At 35.7% G+C, this 20,574-nt stretch overlaps 1 protein-coding gene across 7 annotated transcripts in view; it reads right to left on the bottom strand.

Moving 5' to 3' along the window:
• Window positions 1-20,574, bottom strand: part of ATP2C1 (ATPase secretory pathway Ca2+ transporting 1) — a 61,836-nt gene that overhangs the window by 9,169 nt on the left and 32,093 nt on the right. For all 7 annotated transcript variants that reach the window (XM_063155740.1, XM_063155699.1, XM_063155688.1 and 4 more), the window contains 17 exons: window positions 19,987-20,103; window positions 18,343-18,432; window positions 15,603-15,638; window positions 14,647-14,708; window positions 14,183-14,291; window positions 12,272-12,427; window positions 11,654-11,722; window positions 10,878-10,953; window positions 10,311-10,377; window positions 9,135-9,259; window positions 7,819-7,916; window positions 6,530-6,625; window positions 6,330-6,419; window positions 5,505-5,609; window positions 3,676-3,832; window positions 2,143-2,313; window positions 1,094-1,191 (listed from right to left, as the gene is read on the bottom strand). In XM_063155740.1, the coding sequence (XP_063011810.1) occupies window positions 1,094-1,191; window positions 2,143-2,313; window positions 3,676-3,832; window positions 5,505-5,609; window positions 6,330-6,419; window positions 6,530-6,625; window positions 7,819-7,916; window positions 9,135-9,259; window positions 10,311-10,377; window positions 10,878-10,953; window positions 11,654-11,722; window positions 12,272-12,427; window positions 14,183-14,291; window positions 14,647-14,708; window positions 15,603-15,638; window positions 18,343-18,432; window positions 19,987-20,103 (1,722 nt within the window). The remainder of the gene's footprint in view (window positions 1-1,093; window positions 1,192-2,142; window positions 2,314-3,675; window positions 3,833-5,504; window positions 5,610-6,329; window positions 6,420-6,529; window positions 6,626-7,818; window positions 7,917-9,134; window positions 9,260-10,310; window positions 10,378-10,877; window positions 10,954-11,653; window positions 11,723-12,271; window positions 12,428-14,182; window positions 14,292-14,646; window positions 14,709-15,602; window positions 15,639-18,342; window positions 18,433-19,986; window positions 20,104-20,574) is intronic.

The raw sequence follows: 20,574 nt of genomic DNA, 5'->3' as shown, positions 1-20,574 counted from the left end.
CTTGTCTCTGGACTTCTCTGTAAACTGAAATTTGAGCACGTGGAATTTAGTTTTCCATAAACTCCATACAGTTAGCATTTTTCCTTTTCAAGAAGCCTACCAAAAGCTAGATTTCTCATCAATCAGTTTAGTCTGTATACAGCTATCAATCTTATCGGTTGATTTTAATTCCTAGTAAGATTTTAAGCAAACACCTAGAAAAGCAATTGGGTCAAAGGTCAAACACGTGTAAGTAAATTTGTATCTATTTCAGTTATTTAATGTGGACAGCCCTTAAGAACATATATTACCACATAAACTAAAAATTACTATTTGCCACATAATTCTTGCTTTTTCCCAGTTTCTGTGAGTCACTAAGAAAAGACAGAAAGCTGACATGCACATTTCTTGCTTGCAAATATTGGCTTTTGGCTTGCTTACACCAGGCTCAAGCATGCTGCAGTCTAATTTTGCAGTTCTTTGCAAACAGAGCAGCATTTTGCTGCAAGAATTTTGCAACATGGCTAAACTTGAGCCTCTATTGCATTTGATTATGTCTTCACATTCATAACCTGGACATTGGTTAATCCATTTAGTTATTAAATAACTAAAAAAGTATTAAGCAGTAACTTATTAAATAGACCCCTTCAAAATTCTCAACTAGTGACCTCAGATTGATCAAAATAATTAGAAACATGGACAAGTCTTACAAATTACAAAAGAATAGACTGTCTGAACATGCAGACTCTAAGATTATATAAATGAACTGAGTTGCTCACAAATAAAATGGCCTAATAATACAAAAAGTTCAGTAAGAGGTGGCAAAATGAAAGTTAAAGATAAAAAAAAACCTGAATCATTAAAAGAGACAGAAGCAACCCCCTGAATCATTAAAAGAGACAGAAGCAATTTATTTTTTGATATCTAAAAAGATAACTGCATAAGTTGAACAAAATAGATTTTCATATTGGTCATGTCAGAAAAAAGATACTTATTAGAACAATATTATTTGTCACTCAGGAATTGTATTTTAGCTTGCCACAGAAAAAAAGCATTTCTCAATATGTAAATGTATCCTTTGCCACATATCAGTAAGTAGTACATCAAAACAAACCTTTGGTGTTATTTGAGAAAGCTGCTGAATATCCAAATCATCTATCTCTTCTCCAGAGATTGCCTGTGAATTTTTGGAATACAATCCTAGTCGACTAGCTGTAAAAAAATCATAAAAAAAACCTTATGATGATAATTTACCCTTTTAAGACATTAAGTACTCTTTTTTTAAATTTTTTTTAATGCTAATATTTCCTGCAGCATTTCAGATTTGAAATACCTGGAGGAGAACACCTTACTACATTATTGATTCAGCATGTTGGAGTAAATTACATAAACCCTCAACATGCTACAAAGTCTATCCTAAATCAGGTATTTATTTGCTTAGTCTTTTTAGGTCTAAAGGTTTTTAATTGATTCTGTCAGGTGTCATAAACAAATAGAGGAGCTCAGTTATCTCAAAGAATTTACAGTTCAAAAATAACATGACAGAAGATGAAAAATAACATGAGGGAGACAAGGAAAAGAAAAAAAACCTCTGATAAAATACTCCGAGTTTGAGGATATACTCTTCACATGCACACTGAACTGTTCATCATCCTGTTTGTAAAAAATTCTCATTCTGGCTGAAGTGCTTGTTCTTTAATGCACTGTATTGTAAAAAGAAGTTATGCAGTTTGTTTCAATATTTATTAATAATACTTAAAGTTCAAACTTAGTTATATGGACAAAACTACTAGACAGCACAGACTGTCACTGGCTCTTTTAGTTCATCCCAAAGCTGAGGGTAGGCAGGGTGCTGGTGGTGGTGTAACAGTAAGAATCAGAAATCAAGCATATGTATTAAGTAAACAACATGAAAAAAATACAGTTTCAAACAGCCAAAGTCATGTTAACTAAACTAGAAAAGCAGCTATTCAAGCTGAAACCGAAGTATCACTTCAGGCTAGGATTGTGGGGTTTTTGGGTCTTTTTCCCTGCTAATTCCACCGTGCCATACATTCACCCAAAATACAGAACTCACAAATGTTAAAGACTTAATACACACACTTCCTAACAATTAGCTAAACAGAAAACAAGAAAATATGAAAGGCAGGGAACTGCTCATACCAATGGCAACTGCAGTTTCCTGTGAATCTCCAGTAACCATTTTTATTGCAACTCCTGAGGTGATGAGCGTAGTAACAGCTTCTTTTACACCAGTCCGCGGGGGATCGATTATTCCCACAAGCCCCAAAAATGTCAGCTGTCCTAACTCAGGACCAGAAGCTAAGGCCAGAACTTGAAGAAAAAAAAGAAATTAAAATGTTAAGATTTCAAATTAACATTTACATCAGCATTTAAAACAACTGTTTCTAACTAACAAGCTAGCATAAAGCAAAGGGCTGGAATCGATATTTTCCTTTTTTTTAAACCTTGGTAGTAGCAATGCTGAGCGTTCACAATCGCCTATTTATGTACACTCTTGTCTTCTAAAGAACTCCTTACCAAACAGCCAGGTTTTAAAGATAACTTTCCTATTTATTCTCATCTGAAAGTGTTTATATTTTGACTGTGTGGAAAGAGAACCACATCTAACTTTGTGATTTCTCTGTGCATTTCTTTTATGCATTAGGATGAAAGGGAGGATCATTTATCATATTTATTTTCTGCTTTAGTTTTTTTTTTTTTTTTACCTTTTGAGAGGCAGATTTCATTGAGTACATGCTGAATATTTTCTGAAATGTCTTTTTTTACCTTTTGAGAGGCAGATTTCATTGAGTACATGCTGAATATTTTCTGAAATGTCTTTTCAAGTAGGATTCTTAATTCAAATATATTTAAATGTCATTAGAGTTGTAAGGAAAAAGCAAGTTTGCTCTTTTCAAAACATTACCTTTGATTTTTTTGACAGACAGAACAAATGACTGTTCAAATAAAACAACAAAAGAAAATACCACTCCTAGCATATCCTCTCAGCTTCTAATAATTTGTATTTTAGGATTTTCCTGAGCCACAGAGTACAGCAAAGGTACTCTGTGGCTCCTTTTAAAAATAAAATTTAAAAATTAATTTTTAATTAATTTTAGAGCTGTGCACAGACTTAACAGCCTAGAGATCTCTTCACAGAGGCCAAAGAAAGCCAGTCATGTATAATCCTGGCCCATAATCAACTCCTGTCAATCATCTTGTGAAAAATATTTTGTTTTATCTAAAATTCTATACAGCTTGTTAACACAGAAGATAATTCTAATGGCATCTCCTGACCTGCAATCAGTTATGCTAGCCTAACTCATGAAGGTGAGAGAAGCCAAAGTAATGGACAAATAAACATATTCACATTAAAAAAACTCCACAGGCATCTATAATAAGGTATGGAAGCCATGAAGTAGCAATGTACAGTTCAGTTATGGTCATAGGCAAGAGATGACAGAAAGCAACAGTGCCCTCTCATCCTCTGCAGTTTAATCATGGTATTATACAGGCCTAAAAACTAAGCACAGTGGCACTTACTGAACAAAAAACCCCCAACCAACCAGAGAAGAAGATCCCAGTGTTTTGGGTTGCTCTTGTTTGTTGTTGTTGGTTTAGGGTTTTTTTTAACAACAAGCAGTGCTATTTAAATGAAATTGATATTTTGAGAGACTTTTGAAACAGCCTTACCTCTAAGCCCTGCAGAACCCATAGACACCTTCTCTTGCTGGTATTGCTCTCTCTGCTGCTGCACCAGGGGTAGGCTCTGTCCCTTACAGTTATAGGATGTGCAGTATCTAATGACTTGTTCATAAGCACCTTTCATAAAGCAAATCTCAGGTTTGTCCTAAAAGAAAAAAGAGCTGCTGTGCACACATGCGTGCATGCATAACCACACATACACAAGTACATACACACATGGGTACATAAGAATGACGTGCACTTTTGTTAACAACCTTAAGAACATAATGCAAATCAAACTTACACTTCTAAACATAAAAATCTGTTCTTTTGAGTGTCTCTAGACAGTGTAAATTCAAGAGTGGTAAAGTCAAAAGAGCCAAGCTAATAATCAATTTCTCATTTCAGAACACAGGCACTGCAAGACACAGTTTACAGACTAAGAGGTAATGCAAAGGACAGAAATTCAACCTGCACAGGACATTAGACCTGAAAGACCTTAAGCTCCTCATCAGACCAGCTGTACAGGTCGTTAAACATCCCCTCCATTCTTGTACAAGGCCTAGTAACTCTAATATTTTCCAGATATGCATTTAGCCTTGATATGACAACATCATGGGACTGAGAGTCCACCAGCTACCTCAAACACTTAACTCCAATGCTAAATCAACTCATTCCTTCTCCTCCCTCCCTTTCCATTAAGAACTGCTGCTTCAGCTGAATTTCCAATCACTGATCACTCATCTTTCTCTCCAGTTGAACTAAAAAACTCTTTTTTAATATACCTATTTTCTTCCTGTGAAGTTATTCATATGTACAGCAGTCAAGTTACCTCAATCTTTAATGATAGGCTTAAGAGAGTTCCAAGCTTCTAAATCCACTGCATATTCTTAGTCTTCAAATAATTTATGTTCTCTTTCAATCTACTATTAATTTTCCACCATTCTTTTAAAATTGCTGATTCCAAAACACAGACACAGTAAGTCTTTACATAAATTAAAATCTTATAGGAATTTGTGCTCTTTACAAAGACATGGATAATCAACAATATAACCCCTATAGCTAAAAAGAGTCAAGTGCCTTCTTTCCAAAGCAGATTTTACAGTGATATTGGAACACTGTCAGCAAGCCTGATTTTGATCTGAAGTACTGCAAGATTTTTTTCACAAATCTAATGTAAGGTCTGTTGTTGCACATACTGTCTAGAAGGCTCCGGTTATCAGACTGGCAGTGATTATGTCAATACTTGTAACAAAAACATTTATATGGATCTAAATGAAACATGAATGCACATATGTATGTGAAAGCACCAGAAGGCAGAAAAAGAGATTAAAAGAGTGGGTTTTATTGATAATCCATGCCAGTGTTGACATCAATAAAATTTGTCAACGCTGGGGATGTGATGTCTGCATCAAACCAGAAACCCTTTGTTTCAAAACAAATGAAATTTTACGATTGAACATCAATGCATATTCTTGCTCTTAATTCATTGTGTAACTATGCAGCACTGGAACAGCAGAAGACTGGCAGAATTGCTTTGGATATTTGAGAAGAAAGAAGAAGGAAGGAGAAATAGTTAAGTATACATTCAAGGTCTCAGTTTTCAAAACACTTAAAATAATCTTCCAGGATGTCTTTTATGGAAATTATTTCTTGAGATTCCTTTTCTCTACTTCAGAGCTTGAAACTAAAGCTGTGTCTATTATCAAGCCATATTTCTAGGACTGTGCACTACTGCCAGCCTTCCAAAACTTCTGAAGCGAAAAATGAAGATATTAAACAAGGTAGATATCCATTCTACAGAGCCAGTGCTCATGGAAACAGTGATTGAAGTTTACCTGCTGTGTTCTGTGAATACATTTAACAGCCATCCATTTTTGCTCTGAGCTGAAGGGATATTCAGCCTTCCTTATGTAGTCCTCCTGGACTCCATCTAAACCCATCTGTATAAAACAGAAGCACCACCACAATGTCAGGACCTTTTCTTTTCAAACAGGTATGAAATTTGATGACTTGTTAAAACACCTTAGTTAGCAAACATCACTTAATTAAAGAACAATTTCATCTCCAAAGTTGCCTTTTGAGCACACTGTTCCAACTTACATAGACTTCTTGGCAAACTAGCACTGAAAACACTTGGAAACTTCTTTCAGGCTTCAGCATGAGCCTTGCTACATTTCTCAGTAGCTGTAATGGGTGTGTCACAGCATTACACAAAAAACCAACAACAACCCTGCTCCCTTCCCAACAGAAAAGAACCCAAACACTTCAGGACAGTGTCTACAATTCAAAAGCCCTGCACTTGAGAGGCATTATAAATTCTGCAGTCACCAATACTCAGTTACCAAGTTCCCTCTGCTACTGATGGGAAACTGGGAAAGAGACAGTACAATCAATATTCAACAGGTAAATCAGTTTGTGGCAGGTGAAAAGACAGTACTAAGTGCAAAAAGATGAAAATAGAGATTTTACTTCACTTGTAAATTTTTTTTTCTGATCCTTCAGAATGCCCAAGATTTACAAGAAAGAAACATAGGAGATGAGCAGTTGCAATACAAATCTAGGAGATCCAAAAGAGAAGAAAATGAGAAAAACAAAGCCACAAATTATTTCTACACATTTCCCACCTGCCATGAATCCAAAAAGCACCATCAAGTACACACCTTCATAGCCAGTGCAATTAAAGCCCCCTCTGTTGGCTTCCCCATCAATGTGTTGTTTCTAATCAAGGCATCATTGCACACACAACCAGCCTAAATGATGAGGAAGGAAAGGGGAGAAAACAGAACACAAAGTAAATGCCGTGCAAAGCTCTCATGCTACATCATCAGTTAAAACTCACCTTTCTTTGCCAAGACCTTACCTCCACAATTTTGCTAATGGATGGGTTGTTATAACCATGAATAACTTCACCATCGAGCATCACTTCTCCAAACCTGTTATAACCTACTCCAGTAACCTGCAAGACAAGCAGCATGCAATGTAGTGTTCACCAGGTTAACTGCTCTCAGCTTTTGTTATAATCTACAGAAGAATTTCAAAAGGCCATTCATAATGCTGCTTTTACTCAGTGTGCATGAATTCTTCTTACTCAGCTTCTAATGCAGCAGCAGTCTGAATTCAATAAAATATATTAGAGACTAATTTTTTTTTAACAGTATCAATTTTATTCCTCAGCATAAATAAATGTAGTGTATGTTGTTTCCTTACAGTATTAGGCCTGCTTTCTTTTTTCTTCTTTCTTCTGCTTTCTAACTTTTTCTCCTATTTTTCTCTACCCTGATTAATAATGCATACCCCCTGCAGGGGAATGGAATTACAGAGCAGAGTCCTACTTCCATAGAGTTATTAAAAAAAAAAAAAAAGAAACAGTTGAACAGCCTCTCAGTTATACTTCAGAAGGTGTTAAACCCAGTAAAATTGTATTTTTAGTGCATAAAAACCAGGCATCCTACTAGGATCCTAAAAAAGCCCTCATATCTACAGCATTAACAGCTAATATATTTCACAGCCATTTTAAGTTCTCTTTCCATTAGGAAAAAGGAGATGATTTGACCCAGATGCAGCTGAGTTAGTAGCAGTATTCATAAAGACTTCTAGCAACATGGATTTACATCATTGGTCTTTCCAGCAACTCCCTAATCTCAACAATCACTGTTTCACGTCCATCCTGCAAGTCCATCCATTATAAAAAAGCAAGAGTGAAAATGCATATTCAGTATGAATAGTTCACACAATAAACTGTCTTTTAGGCAAAAAGCTGGATATCTCCACTTTAAATGTGTGGAACATGTAAATTTTAGGGGGTTTTCTTCATACATGAAACAGCAAAATAGCCTCAACTTTTTGTACTGAAGAAAAACACAATCTCTCAGCTTGTCTGTGTATCTTAGCATCTGTCTCTTATTCTGTGTAGTCGCCAAAAGTTGTAAGAACTTAACATATATAAAAAAATGCTTCTGTAACCAGAGAAGGCTTGGATAGCACAGCTCAAAGACTGCATACTAAATGAACCGAGGGACAGGAGTTTAGTGCAATAAATTTATGCTTTCTTTAACTGATGCTTTACCTGTAGTATAGTCCAGCATGTTTCAGCTGATACACACAACAAAATAAAAAGGCAAATTCAAGTCTAGGTGTCCCAACACATACCTCAGCATGCTGCCCATCAGAAGTAAAAATATGGGTAACAGTCATTTCATTCTTTGTCAGAGTTCCAGTTTTATCTGAACAAATGACATTGCAACAACCTGAAATAACAAATTAACTTTTATAAGACAATTCTTATTTAGAACAATCAGAGTAACTAACAAAGAGAAAAGTATGCAAGCTGAGCAAATTTCTAGAAATATTGCAGCTGCTTGTGAATAAAAACAAGTGAGAGACAGCAAATTTTCAACTTATAACTGTACAAGGCTCTTTGGGAGTTTGTCCAATAAATAAAGAAAAACCTCCAAACTAATTTAAATCCCAAATTCACAATTTATACAAAATGTGTCCACTCACTACCTCTCCTTTATTTTATTCTGCTGTACCTCAAGCTGCATTACCGAAATCTCAATTGTGATTCCTGGTGAGGAGAAATATTAGGAACCTGCTTTACAGAAGTCATTCTTCTTTATTAAAAAGTACAACACGTACTTAACACCAGCCATTATATTTGTGTCACACTAGTAAGTCACAAGTGACTTACTAATAAACCTGCAAATTTTAATAAGCTTGAAGAGATTACAAAAATGTGAGATTTGCATATGCCTTTTTAACTCTGGAATGGAGATTCTGAGAGACTGTTGCAGTATCTTGACATTTCTAGACATGACAGCATGAGCTGTACAAGCATCAAAAAACCTTGCAACACTAATGAAACTCTGCTAGAGGCACTGGAAAAAAAAAATTCCCAATCTTCAAGTTGCAAAAAGGAATTCAGTAGCAGCAGATTTATTTAACTTAGTATTTCTATTTCTTTTCCATGTTCTGCACTTCACATGTTTTGACTCAACCTGCACACAGAACTTCTTTGAGCTTTAAAGTTTTTAAATGATTTTATATTCTAATATAAGCAGCCTAACATCCTGAAGGTGCATTATGATTACAAAGCTTTTTCTAATATTCAAATATGGATTTATTTTCAACTGTCAACACCATTCCTAAATTTACATCAAGAAAGTTTTAGGTACAAAAAAATTTACAAGTCTTACTTAACAAGAACATCTTACAGCAAACAATCAGTTTAGTGTATTGCTAGCATGACATGCTATTAACTGGCAGATATTTTATTTATTCCAAAGGAGTAGTTAGAAGGCCTACAGAAACCTCTCCCTGCACTGCTCCAGGGTAACACACATTCACTTCAGGAATATTTTGAAGATGCCAACATACTGCTAGCAAACTAATGTTTTCCTCATTAGTCATCAGTATTTCCTAACATTTACACCAAAAACACTATCTCTAAGTCAGTCTAGTCATACCTAAAGTTTCAACAATAGGCAGCTTTTTTACAATAGCCCGTTTCTTCACCATTCTCATCACACCGAGGGCCAGTGTCACCGTTACCACAATTGGGAGTCCTTCAGGGATTGCAGCTACAGCCAAACTGTAATGAAAGTAAATACACAGATCTGTTTTCAAATGTCACACAGGAATACACAGTAGTGATGAATTTACAATTCAGACCATTGTTTCTGTAGCTGACTGGTCACTGAGATTAAAACAGAAAAGGAGTCAAAATGTGATTCCAGTTGTATAGCATTCATTATAAGAAACCCGCTGAAGACAGCAACAAATGAAATAAATTAGATCATTTCTGCTCATTATTTATGCAAAAGTATGAAGAAATGTAGGGGAGAGGGAGAAATCAATTGTACATCTGTTTTGCCTACACAAAACACTAATTAGGGCTGCGCAAAGCAGCCCAGATTGTGAAGAATAAGTGCAGTCAGCACTAAACAGAACTGGGAAATGTCACCACTGATCCACAATTGCTACTGCCAGATCATGATGTGGCAGCAAATTAAGTGAGGGAATGGCCTTGAAGGTCATTTAAAAAACAAACAAATAAAAAACTTGATGACAGTGTAAATGCTCAAAGATGCAGTTCCCAAGTTTCTTTTCTCCCCTCACAAATGCATAATTCTTCAGAATCTGATCCTGTCACTTAAAGAAACCCTACAGCACAGCACTTATGCCCATGTAATCAGCAACCCACCAACTTTTCTAGGAGTATGGAGTTAGACCATCTAAATTCAGTGCTGTTCTCAGAAAACACACTGGGATTAAGTTTGCATAGTATAGCAGAGGTTGAGTTATTGAACTACATGACAAAGCTTGCAATAACTTTGTCGTGTGCCTTGTAAAATTACAGCTACTTTATTTACTCAGCAACAAAAACTCAAATTGTAGAACTCTATTGCCTGTTTGCAGATGTTCCACAAGACAGTCAGAAATCACCATATGAATATAAAGTTTAAGAGACTAACAGGAACACACTGCATTATTAAAAATATGCAAGAACTTGCTTTTCTATTTTCATTTTGAATTATATGAAGTTAAGAGCAGTGTATGCAAGCATTTTATGAAATAGATCACTAGCTTTCAAACACTTGCTGTAATGAATTATCTGCATTATTTCACAACATAAATCTTACCTCACACCAATTGTGAACATATCGAGGATATGCTTTCCTTGCAACCAGCCAACTAGCATAATAACTCCTATAAAGAAAACAGTCAAGGGGATAAATGTAAAACCAGCAAGTACTGTAGCCTCATGGGGACAAGAAAAAATTCAAATACCCAGAACAAAGCTTACTACTGCACTACCTACAAAACATTATTTATTTCATTGTCATGATTCCATTAGTATAGCAAAGATGAAGAGAACTTTAGCCAGTCAAGTTGCCCAATCATATCTTTAAGTGAGGTATTCACTTATGCACACCTTGAATCAGAATCCAAGACACATTGCAATTTAAAAGGAAGCATTTGGAGGACAAAAAGTCAGTAAAGCACATTTGCAGGAAGAAGCAAGTGAACATCTTTATGATTAGAGTTATGTCACATTATGCAATTTGCAGATGACTAGTGACATGAACTCAAAGTGACCAATGAAATCAGGAGCCAAAAGATTTAAAGATAATTCTTCCATTTCCCAGGCCTCCACACTAGTTTCCTTTAGATAATATTTTGCAATTATTCTACATAAATTATCTTACCTATTATACCAAAGGAATACAAGGAAAGCTGTTTTCCCAAGAGATCCATGCTCTTCTGCAGCGGAGTCTTTGGAGCCTTGATGAATGGCAAACAAGCAGCAGTTAACAAATGAACCAAATTTTCTTCACAGATGCAAAATTCAAGTCAGTCAGCGGATAAGATGCAGTTATACCCTATGTTTCCATACATTTACTTTAGGAAAACAGACTGTTCTTTCACAGAATTAAATGAGATTCAAAAATACTTCAATGAAATCAAATATTTATTAGAAATATTCTTCTAGGGCTTTGTGATATCTGCAACAAATCTAATATAAAAGGTCTTATAAAAATTCTATTAAAAAAAAAAAAACCATAATGCCAACTACAAGCTACTGCACTTCCTCCAAGACCAAAAAAGCTCTTGGTAGCAAGAATAAAACTGATTTTCAAAATACAGGCATTAGAGCCCTGGAAAGCCAGTTATATTTCAGAAGGAATGTTTTTAATCATCTACAGAAAATTCAATTTAGCAATACAGAAAGCTATGTAAATATTTAGACAGGTGCAGAGTATTATATTCACAGTTAGTATCTTCAGGTCAGCAATGGAAATTATGTTGCACCACATTCAATTACTATTTTCATGTCCAAGAGCTAAAAGATTTGCTTCACTAGAGGAAAGGGAAATACTGAAAGCAATGTATGTTTAACTAAGTTCCTACAGAATAAATTCAAAGTTTTAATGAATGAAATACACATTTTCAAACTGTCTTTGCTTCTAATATCTTCTCTTACCTCTTCTGCTTGCATCATCTTGAAAACCTCCCCAAATTCAGAGTTTTCTCCTGTTCCAATAACTATCCCCTAAAAAAACCCAAAAAACAACATAAAGATAAAACCAAATCAAATCTGAAGTTTTAATGTTAGTTGTTGTTATTGACAGATTTGACTCCAATCATGGGCAAATGCCATTTAGCCCAATAAAAAATTTAACTTGGTTTATAAAATTAGTTCTTGCCAAAAGCAGGGATTTTTTTCCTAAAAAACCTTTTGCCTCAGTGAAACAAATTGCTTTTTTGTTCACTGCTGAAGTACTCACTAACTACCAGAAGCAAACCTCAAACTGGTAACATGTAACAGCGGATTCTCTGTTACACATTTCCAAACACGCGAGTCTAGCTCTAGCAGTAAAACACCACAACCTAGACAGAGGAGTTTCACATCATCTGCTCCCTATGAATTTGAGCTCTTATGGCCATAGTTTTCTTATTAAACTAGTGTATCAAAAAGCAGCAGTGAGAAAAACTGTGCAAAGTATCACACTAATCACCAGGAGGTAAACTTAAAAATTAAGAACTGCCTTCAAATAGTTAAAACATGGAACATATTCTTCTCTCTCAATAATGATTTTACCTTTGCTTTTCCACATCTGACCAATGTCCCCATGAAAGCAATATTGCTCCTAGAAGTAAGGTCTCCATTGGTTGCTGCTGGCTGAGGAGCTGTAGATTTAGAGCAAGGAGCTGTCTCACCTGTGAGACTGGATTCATCAATAGAAAGGTCCACAGCCTTTGAAAACAAAACAGGTAAAAAAAAAAAGACATTATTTTGTAAGTATTTGGAAGTTAAATGGTAAGTTTCGCAATTTTGACCATTAAAATATAACCAATTTATTAATATGATAAGGAGACATGTCAATATTTTAAGGATCAACTGAGCAACAAGCACTCCTACAAAGCTCTCACCTGAGTCAAAGATGGAAGATGAAGATGCCGCTTTGCTACTGTTCAAACTTAGCCACAAGTTCTGAAATACTTATCACCACTACCAAAAGGAATTGTGTTTCAAGTCTACACTGTTATAGGTATGTTAGTTTTTGATTCAATTTGCTGGCTTAAGAGAGGATGATCTGAAAACTTAATGGACCATTCATTAACATACAGAAAATCTAGGCCAGAAAAGATCTGCAAATTCATTTTAAAAATCAAGATTGTCCCCAAAAAATCAGACCATTGAAGAAAAGTTTTCATTTGTACAAATGCCTTCCCAAAGCAAATAGTGCCTAGTTATCATTTCTACAGATTTCTAGGACAGCATCAATGAGAACATGCAGAACAAATCTAGTTCTTTCTCTTAAAATGTTGTCTCCATATAATTTCTTTTTAAAACCCACCATCCTGTAGCAATGCCCAGTAGACACCAGAAGAAAATAAGATGACATGCTCTTATTTTCGAATGATCGGCAAGAAGAGCTTACAATAAAAATTCTCCTGTAGTGAAGGGCTGCAGACAGCTGAGAAACTTCTAATTCCGTTTCTGCTTTGCTTTGCAAGAGGCCTGAGCAGGCTGCTGTCATAGCATGGTATCAGATATGAACAGGAAAGTAGGTGCTGCTGCAACAGCAGTTTCATAACAATGCAGGGACTGCACAATTGCCAAGGGAAGCAGAGTGTTTGCAGTCATAAAAAATAAACCCACTCAAGTACCAACTACACCACAGAGGCAAACAACACAATCCAAACAAATTTGTCAACTAGTTAATTTAGAATTTGTCATGAAATGAACACTGATTAATTAACTATCAGCTGTGGATAGCCTGGGCATACAGATTTTTATATCCAGACACTATTTAACAGGATAGATGGCCCAGATATTGAGCAAACTGAGGATGCCCAATCTGACAGCAAAATAACATTATTCAACTAAGGCCACCAAAATATGACAGATGAATATATATATACATTCCTCTTCATTTTTAGAGAACATTCAAGTACTGCTATAGTGCAATTGCTTCAACTCAAGCACTTCCAGCAGTGCTAATACCACAAATTAAGTATTCAGTAAACTAGAAGATACAACACACACTGATGAAAAAGTGTCAGACAGAAAAGATTTCACCAGCACAGTTTCACAAGTTTTTCTGATATTCCACGATTGAAGAACAGTGGAACTAGACCTCAAAATGTAATGCAAATAAAGAGTGAAAACCACCTTCAACCAGATGAAAAATATCTTAGCATTCAGACAGAAAACAATGTTTTAACCACATATTTAACATCAACAGGGAAAAGAAAGCATTTTCAAGAATACATTATATATAAAATTTAAAAATGCTTTCTCCTGTCCTACAGTAAGAAACAACATACATTGGTTAAGGATGTATGTGACATTTGGAAAGTAATTGTATCAAATTTTCTATCAAGATAGTTGTGAACTCCAAACAAGAACACTTACTGCACTTCAGTACTCAGTGGCTATCTTCCCTTCCCATGTGTCCCACAGAAAGTAAAGTTACTAAACATTAAATCCAAGTCAGGAATATACCTCAAATAACCGTAGATCAGCTGGGACTCTGTCTCCCACTGACAGGCAGACTGTATCCCCTGGCACTAAATCTCTTGCAAGCGTGTGTTCCACCCGACCTTCTCGCACACTGTAGGCACAAAGAGAAGGGAGAGTGACTTCTCTGGCATTTTGGCTGAGAAAAGCATTCACACCATTGCACCTTGCAATGCTACACATTTCAGCACAATATTTCTAACTTGCTGCTTGTTTCTGAGAACTTACACACCAGTAACACCACTGGAAGGGTTCAAAGACACAACCACACAGTGTAGTTTTTCAGGTTCATTAAACAATCTTTGAAATAAATAAAAGCAAACTGTGTCCTATGTCAGCATAAAAACTTGACACAAAGGAACTAAGTTAAGTGAAGTCTTTCCCATTTACTCATTTCAGATTAAACTTTCTATGATTTACTTTAGGACTTGAAGGACAAAACTACATACCAATGGCATTCTGGAGGCACTAGTTTACTAAGCTCTTCAAGAGATTTTTCTGATCTGTACTCCTGCAGAGACATTTTTTTAAAAATAAATAAGATCGTAGTTTTAAATAGGGAAAACTTGCACAACATAAAATACAGCTACTGAAATTTATTTCATTAATAAAGTTGTATTAAGTAATATTCCAAACAGATAAGAGATGACTTTCAACAGTTCTATATCAGACAGGTTAAAAAGCAAATATGGTCCAAACACTGAAAAATTTTACAGATTTGCCTACATGCATTTCTTCTGAAAAAACAGCAGAGGTCCTTTGCATTTTCTTTCAATATCTTCAGGTCTTTGTAATACTTACCAGAATGCTTCTAAACTCAGGGATCAGACACATTATTGAATGCTACAGTTTAACAAATGAATACCAAAAATACTGTGTTCATGTTCTTAGCCCCCCCCTCCCCCCCCGACAGCCAAGGTAACACAGCTCATCTTTAACTGGACAAACAGGTTACAAAATTAAGATAATTAAATACATAAAGTACAAACAGACAAAGCAATTCTGGTTTGGGCACACCCTGACTAAAGCTGTGCATTTACAAAAAGAAAACTTTTTTATGACTTGGGAAACAAAGACAATCTTTGTTTCCATTTCTGCATAAAATTTAAGCAAGAGCTACATTTTCAAAATCTTTTCTATGAAGTTAGATGCTTATGTACTTCTACACTCTTTATCACAAGGACTTACAAGTACTCTCATTGCTGAGTATAATACTGATACAGGTGCAGAAATGTCAACATGGTTAAAGCAGGAAAAATCATGCACTTTAGGAAAGGCAAAGACTTGGATGAAAGCACATTACTCAGCCACTCACAGCACAATGCACCAAGACAACTGCTTCAGTCTTTTTAATAAAGGAATTCACATAAAAGCAATGATCTTATTTGGACAACAGCTGTCTTACCTGAACGAAGGCAACTGTAACAACAATGACTATTGCCTGCAAGAGAACAGAAGTGGGTGAGATAAAAGCATTCCAAATGACCACGAAAGTAAGCAATCATATTTGATTTTGCTCTGTCATAGTTGTTACTACATATTAACAAGATGATTTGGAAACAAACTAATTTTCTCATGCTCTGAGAATCACTCTGTATCTCTCAGGTCTGTCATAAAAGCAAAGCCATTATCTATTTGCACCTGCTTCAGTGATGTCCAAGAATGCAATAACCTGATTTTACTAAAAATAAGATTAATACCTAGATAGCAAACTTGAAAAACTGCCTCTGCTTCCTGTTTCTAAGCAGTGAGTAAGAGACAGCAACAGAAAGAGACCCATGACACAAATAGAAAAACTGACTGGTGTTTTCTGTGACCAGAACAAAGGTGTGTTAACTACTATAGGGCATCACAGATGTGGTTTCACTCAAATACCAAGATAACACAAACACTAGATAAAAGGTAGCAAGCTGAAGAACCAGTCTGGAGCCATAAAACATCCTAGCAAGAACAAGAGGTGGATGATCCTCAGAAACTGCCCAAGGCACCCACAGAGTGAAACAGGACACCGGGCACAACCCAGACAGGATGCCAGAGATCCCAAACAAAAAAGCTAAAAAATGTTGCTCATAAGGAAGAATCCAAGATAAGCACTAAGGCCTCAAGAGCAGCCTTCATAGTCCCCTCTATCACATACAATTCTGGTTGCAACACTTCAACATAAACATTACAGGGCTTCTAAGCATGTGATGTGAAAGTGAGCAAATGAAATAAATCTATTTCAGGAAACAACAAAGATCAGAGTTCACTGTAGAGCAAGTCCCATCTTCTCCTTCAATACACTCTCATATTTAGTTTTGCTTCATTAACTGAATTTGTTACTCAAGCTGAGTTGTTACACTGATTTCTTCCAGAACTGTAACACAACAAGCATTAATTAAGCCTTTCAAGTACACACAGCAACTACTAAAAATAACCAAGATATTACCATTTTGCAAGTGAAAAACTCTCTTGAACTCTTAAATAAATCCACATAAAACCACCTTACTTGTGATAGTAACATTAGCCTCACCAACTGAATATGAGGAAATGACTATATATAATTTCATCTTTCCATGGAATATTTTCACCACAGCTGCACAGATTTTGGAGGCTATACTCCACAGAGCGCACTACCTGAAAAAGCTTTACATTCCTAGCCTCACATCAGTCTCTCAGCTTGTGTAATGGCTTGCATTAAGAAGCCAAATGGAAAGTATTTAATGAATTTATTTTTCTTTTAATCTTCATCAGTTCCCAGTCCAGATCAAGAGGTTTTACATTTATACTAGCAGAGCTAAAAGGATGCCAGAAGCAGCTCAAGACTGTAATGCCACCAAAAGTAATATATGTCATTGATCTTTAGCAGCAAATGAGTTTTGTTGCCAAGGCTCTGAACACAATGCATAGTCATAGAAAAAGTGCACTATCATCTGAAAATGAAATAAAACAAATGTACACTTGGTGATAAAGTGGGCATTATTGATAATAACAAGACTAAATGGTATATGTTAGTCAGATGTTAGACAAAACCCACAGCTATACCTTTAACTCAATCACACTTCTTCTCTGTATTTTAAGATATTTCTACCAACATTCACAAGGCTATTAAAAGATTTCTTCCCAGGCTGTACCAAAGAACGCAGAAATTACTGCTCTCTTACACTCACTGCCTTGCTCAGGAGGGTTAAGAAATAGAATTAAAGGCACTAACCAAGGAGAAAAAACATTAAATAAGTCAACTTTCAGCCACAATAATTAAATATATTTCATAATACAACAATTTACCTACATCCAATTTAGGAACAAAACAAACTACTCCAAACTAACACTACACTCAAATTCAAAATTGCAAGTTTCATCTTTAAGAGGTCACACAGGTTGTCTTTCAAAGGCAATTATTCTTTATAAAAAATTAGAGGGGTTAGGAGCAAACCTCCAGTGACCCTGAGTTATGTACAAAAGTAAAGTCAACACAGAAAGTACAGAGGTAAGACAAAACAGAAAAAAAAACCCAGCCAGGACATGCCTCTAGTCATACAGAAATAATGATTTTCAGTCACTACCTATGGCCCCTTAAAGGTCAAAGGGATTACAGTTTTCTTCTCTGTGCCAATTGCAGTGACAAACAGTTATGAGTACCATATTTGGCTCACGAGTTCAGCACCCTATTTAACTGCAACCTTCTACAAAAATTTATTATTTCAGCTTCTGTCTTTCTTCTGTGATTTCTAGAAAGTTCAGGTTTTACTTCATGCTTTAAAAGACTACATCTTTCAAGTAAATTCACAGAAGGTTTTTGTTGGCTTCAATTTGAAATTAAAGCATAATTTTAGATTAAAATTACACAGAACACACCAAAAATTGCTTCTCTGAACAAATGCCTAAAGACAGGCATTTTACCAATAGAAAAGATGCAAGAAGCAGCCAAAAATTATTCATGGATGTATTTTGATATGTATTGCTGCTCTCAAAGAAAAGGAAAAAACCAAAATGCAGTCATGAACCAAATGGATTTAACGATGGCACACAAATCCAACTCAGTAACTGCAATCAAGTGATCCCACCCCACACTGGCACTCTCATGATGCTGAACACACATGTGTGTTCAGCATCATGACACATTCCCAAGTACTCCCAACCAAGACAGAATTTTAATTGCTTACCACAGTAATACTGACAGCATCATCAAACTGATGCATTACAACACTGATGACTGCAGATGCCAGGAGAAGCATAATAAGGGGATTTTTAAACTGAAATGAAACAGAATAGTAATTCAGCCACACTCTTGACAGAAAGGCCATTTTACCTACCCCTCAGAGCACACCAGATCTATTTTTGAAACATATTATTCCATTATTAAAATATTTATAACCTAGCAGCGCAAAGAAAAGCTAACTCTACAGTTCAGATGCTTACTTGGGGCATTTTCTTTTAAATATCAAAGACCTTGAATAGACTGTATGCAATATGTAATAGGAAGAAAATGTTTCTTACATTTCTTGATCCACATTTTAAATGCAAAAAGAATTATCTCCTATAACTGTTTATACTGTATTTAAACATACAAAAAGAAGCCTGAAATACATTCAAAATGTCTTTGGGGTAAAAGACTGATACTGCTCCAGCATCTGATCACGGTTAAGGTAGCAATATATTTCTTAACTTTCAATTCATGATTCTTCTTTTACAAGATAGAAGTTTTCCTTTTAGATCATATGATTTCCACAGTTTTTTAAGGCTAAAACAATAAAAGATCTTTCTTTTATGACAGCTGGTTGCTAATGTGCTCATTTTTTTTGAGAAACAGTATAAAAAAGAACATTCCTACAATTGAGTTGAAAAACATTCCAAAAGCAGATCTGATAAGCACATTCAAAGCAAGTATGAATCTTAATAAAGCCCATCTAAAATAGTCCTGGGCAATACGCCTTGAAAGTGTTCTGTTGTATCTGAGTAATTGACTGTGCACACTTGAAAAATAAAGCCAGAGTACAGCAGGATGGGATGTGTTCCCATCATTACCATCATCAGAGCACTGAATGTCTTTTTAATCTCTCCCAAGGAGCACAGAGTCAACCACAGAGTGCAACTTCAGGGTTGCACTGCTGCACAGCCAAGGTGCAGCAAACACAGATCAAAGTATTTAATATTATAAATTCATGAGAAGAATCCTCTGTGTAAATATCTTGTGTAGCTGGGAGGTGGGACGGGTAGGCAGGAGAAAGTAGTGACACTTTCACATCAGATATGTATATATGTATTTGAGATATACCACACTGCTAAGAAACAAATTCACACTTGACTCTTGCCAGTTCTGCTCAACACCAGAATCAAGGCTGGTGCCACCTCCACCCTCAGATCAAAGGCAGCGGTTTTGCTTTTTGAAATTTCCTATCAGGTTCTTCATATTTCACATTCCATTTAAATATTTACCAACGGTCATATGCATTGTTCTCTGATCTTAGTGCAACTCAGGACCAAGTTTGACTACAGGGAAGTTTATTCTGCTTTTCTAGCCCCCAGGCTGGTTATGAATGGCACCCTTTGGATAGCTATGAACATACATTTAAGAACAAATCACAATCAAAAAACACTTTGATGTTTATAGATACACACCTAAGTAAAAGCTTTTTCAATAGGTAAATTAGATATAAATTTTACAAGCTGTAGTTTCCCACTCAACTAGATTTTCCCCACTTTTATCAAAATATGTTCCTGTATACAAAAGCTAAGCAAAACAAAATGAACAGCAAAACTACTGAAAAGTATTAAAACCAAAAAGCAAAAAGGACAAAAATCTTCACCTGGGATATATATTTTTTCCACAGTGGTTCATCTTCACTAATATCAAATTCATTCCATCCATGGAATGCCCGTCTATGACAAACTTCACAGTTTTTTAAGCCATTCTGAAGATTAGCCTATTAAAATATGCAAAGATTGAAACAGCAATTACACTGAGAAGCTGGGGTAAATTCTCACACCCAAATACACAGCCTTCAATTATATCAATTTGGGCAACATCAAAAAGACAAGCTTGGTACTACTGTTTGTGCGACAATAAAAGCCAACTACTATTTTAAAACTCTGTCAGTATTTAAAGAATTCACTCAAAAATTCACAGAAGAATATGGAAGCAGATGTTGCTTCACATCTGTAAGTGACTGCTGATCTTTCCTGCAAAAAACTCTACAACAAACCAAACTGTGGGCATCCTTCAGACTCTTGAGGGTTATGGCAGGAGTTCAGTGACTCAGCCAAATGGCTGCAATAGCTTCAAAATCTTGAGTTGTCAGTGACCAACATTCATCATGGTGTACTCCTCAAGCAGTCAAGCATACAGAAAATGAAAAAAGACCATCTATCATCAATATTAACCCAGATTGAATGGT

The sequence above is a fragment of the Melospiza melodia genome, chromosome 1 (assembly GCF_035770615.1).
Source record: "Melospiza melodia melodia isolate bMelMel2 chromosome 1, bMelMel2.pri, whole genome shotgun sequence".
NCBI classification, from domain to species: domain Eukaryota; kingdom Metazoa; phylum Chordata; class Aves; order Passeriformes; family Passerellidae; genus Melospiza; species Melospiza melodia.
The sequence above is the reverse complement of the archived record's forward strand: the minus strand, read 5'-3'. Positions and strand labels throughout refer to the sequence as shown.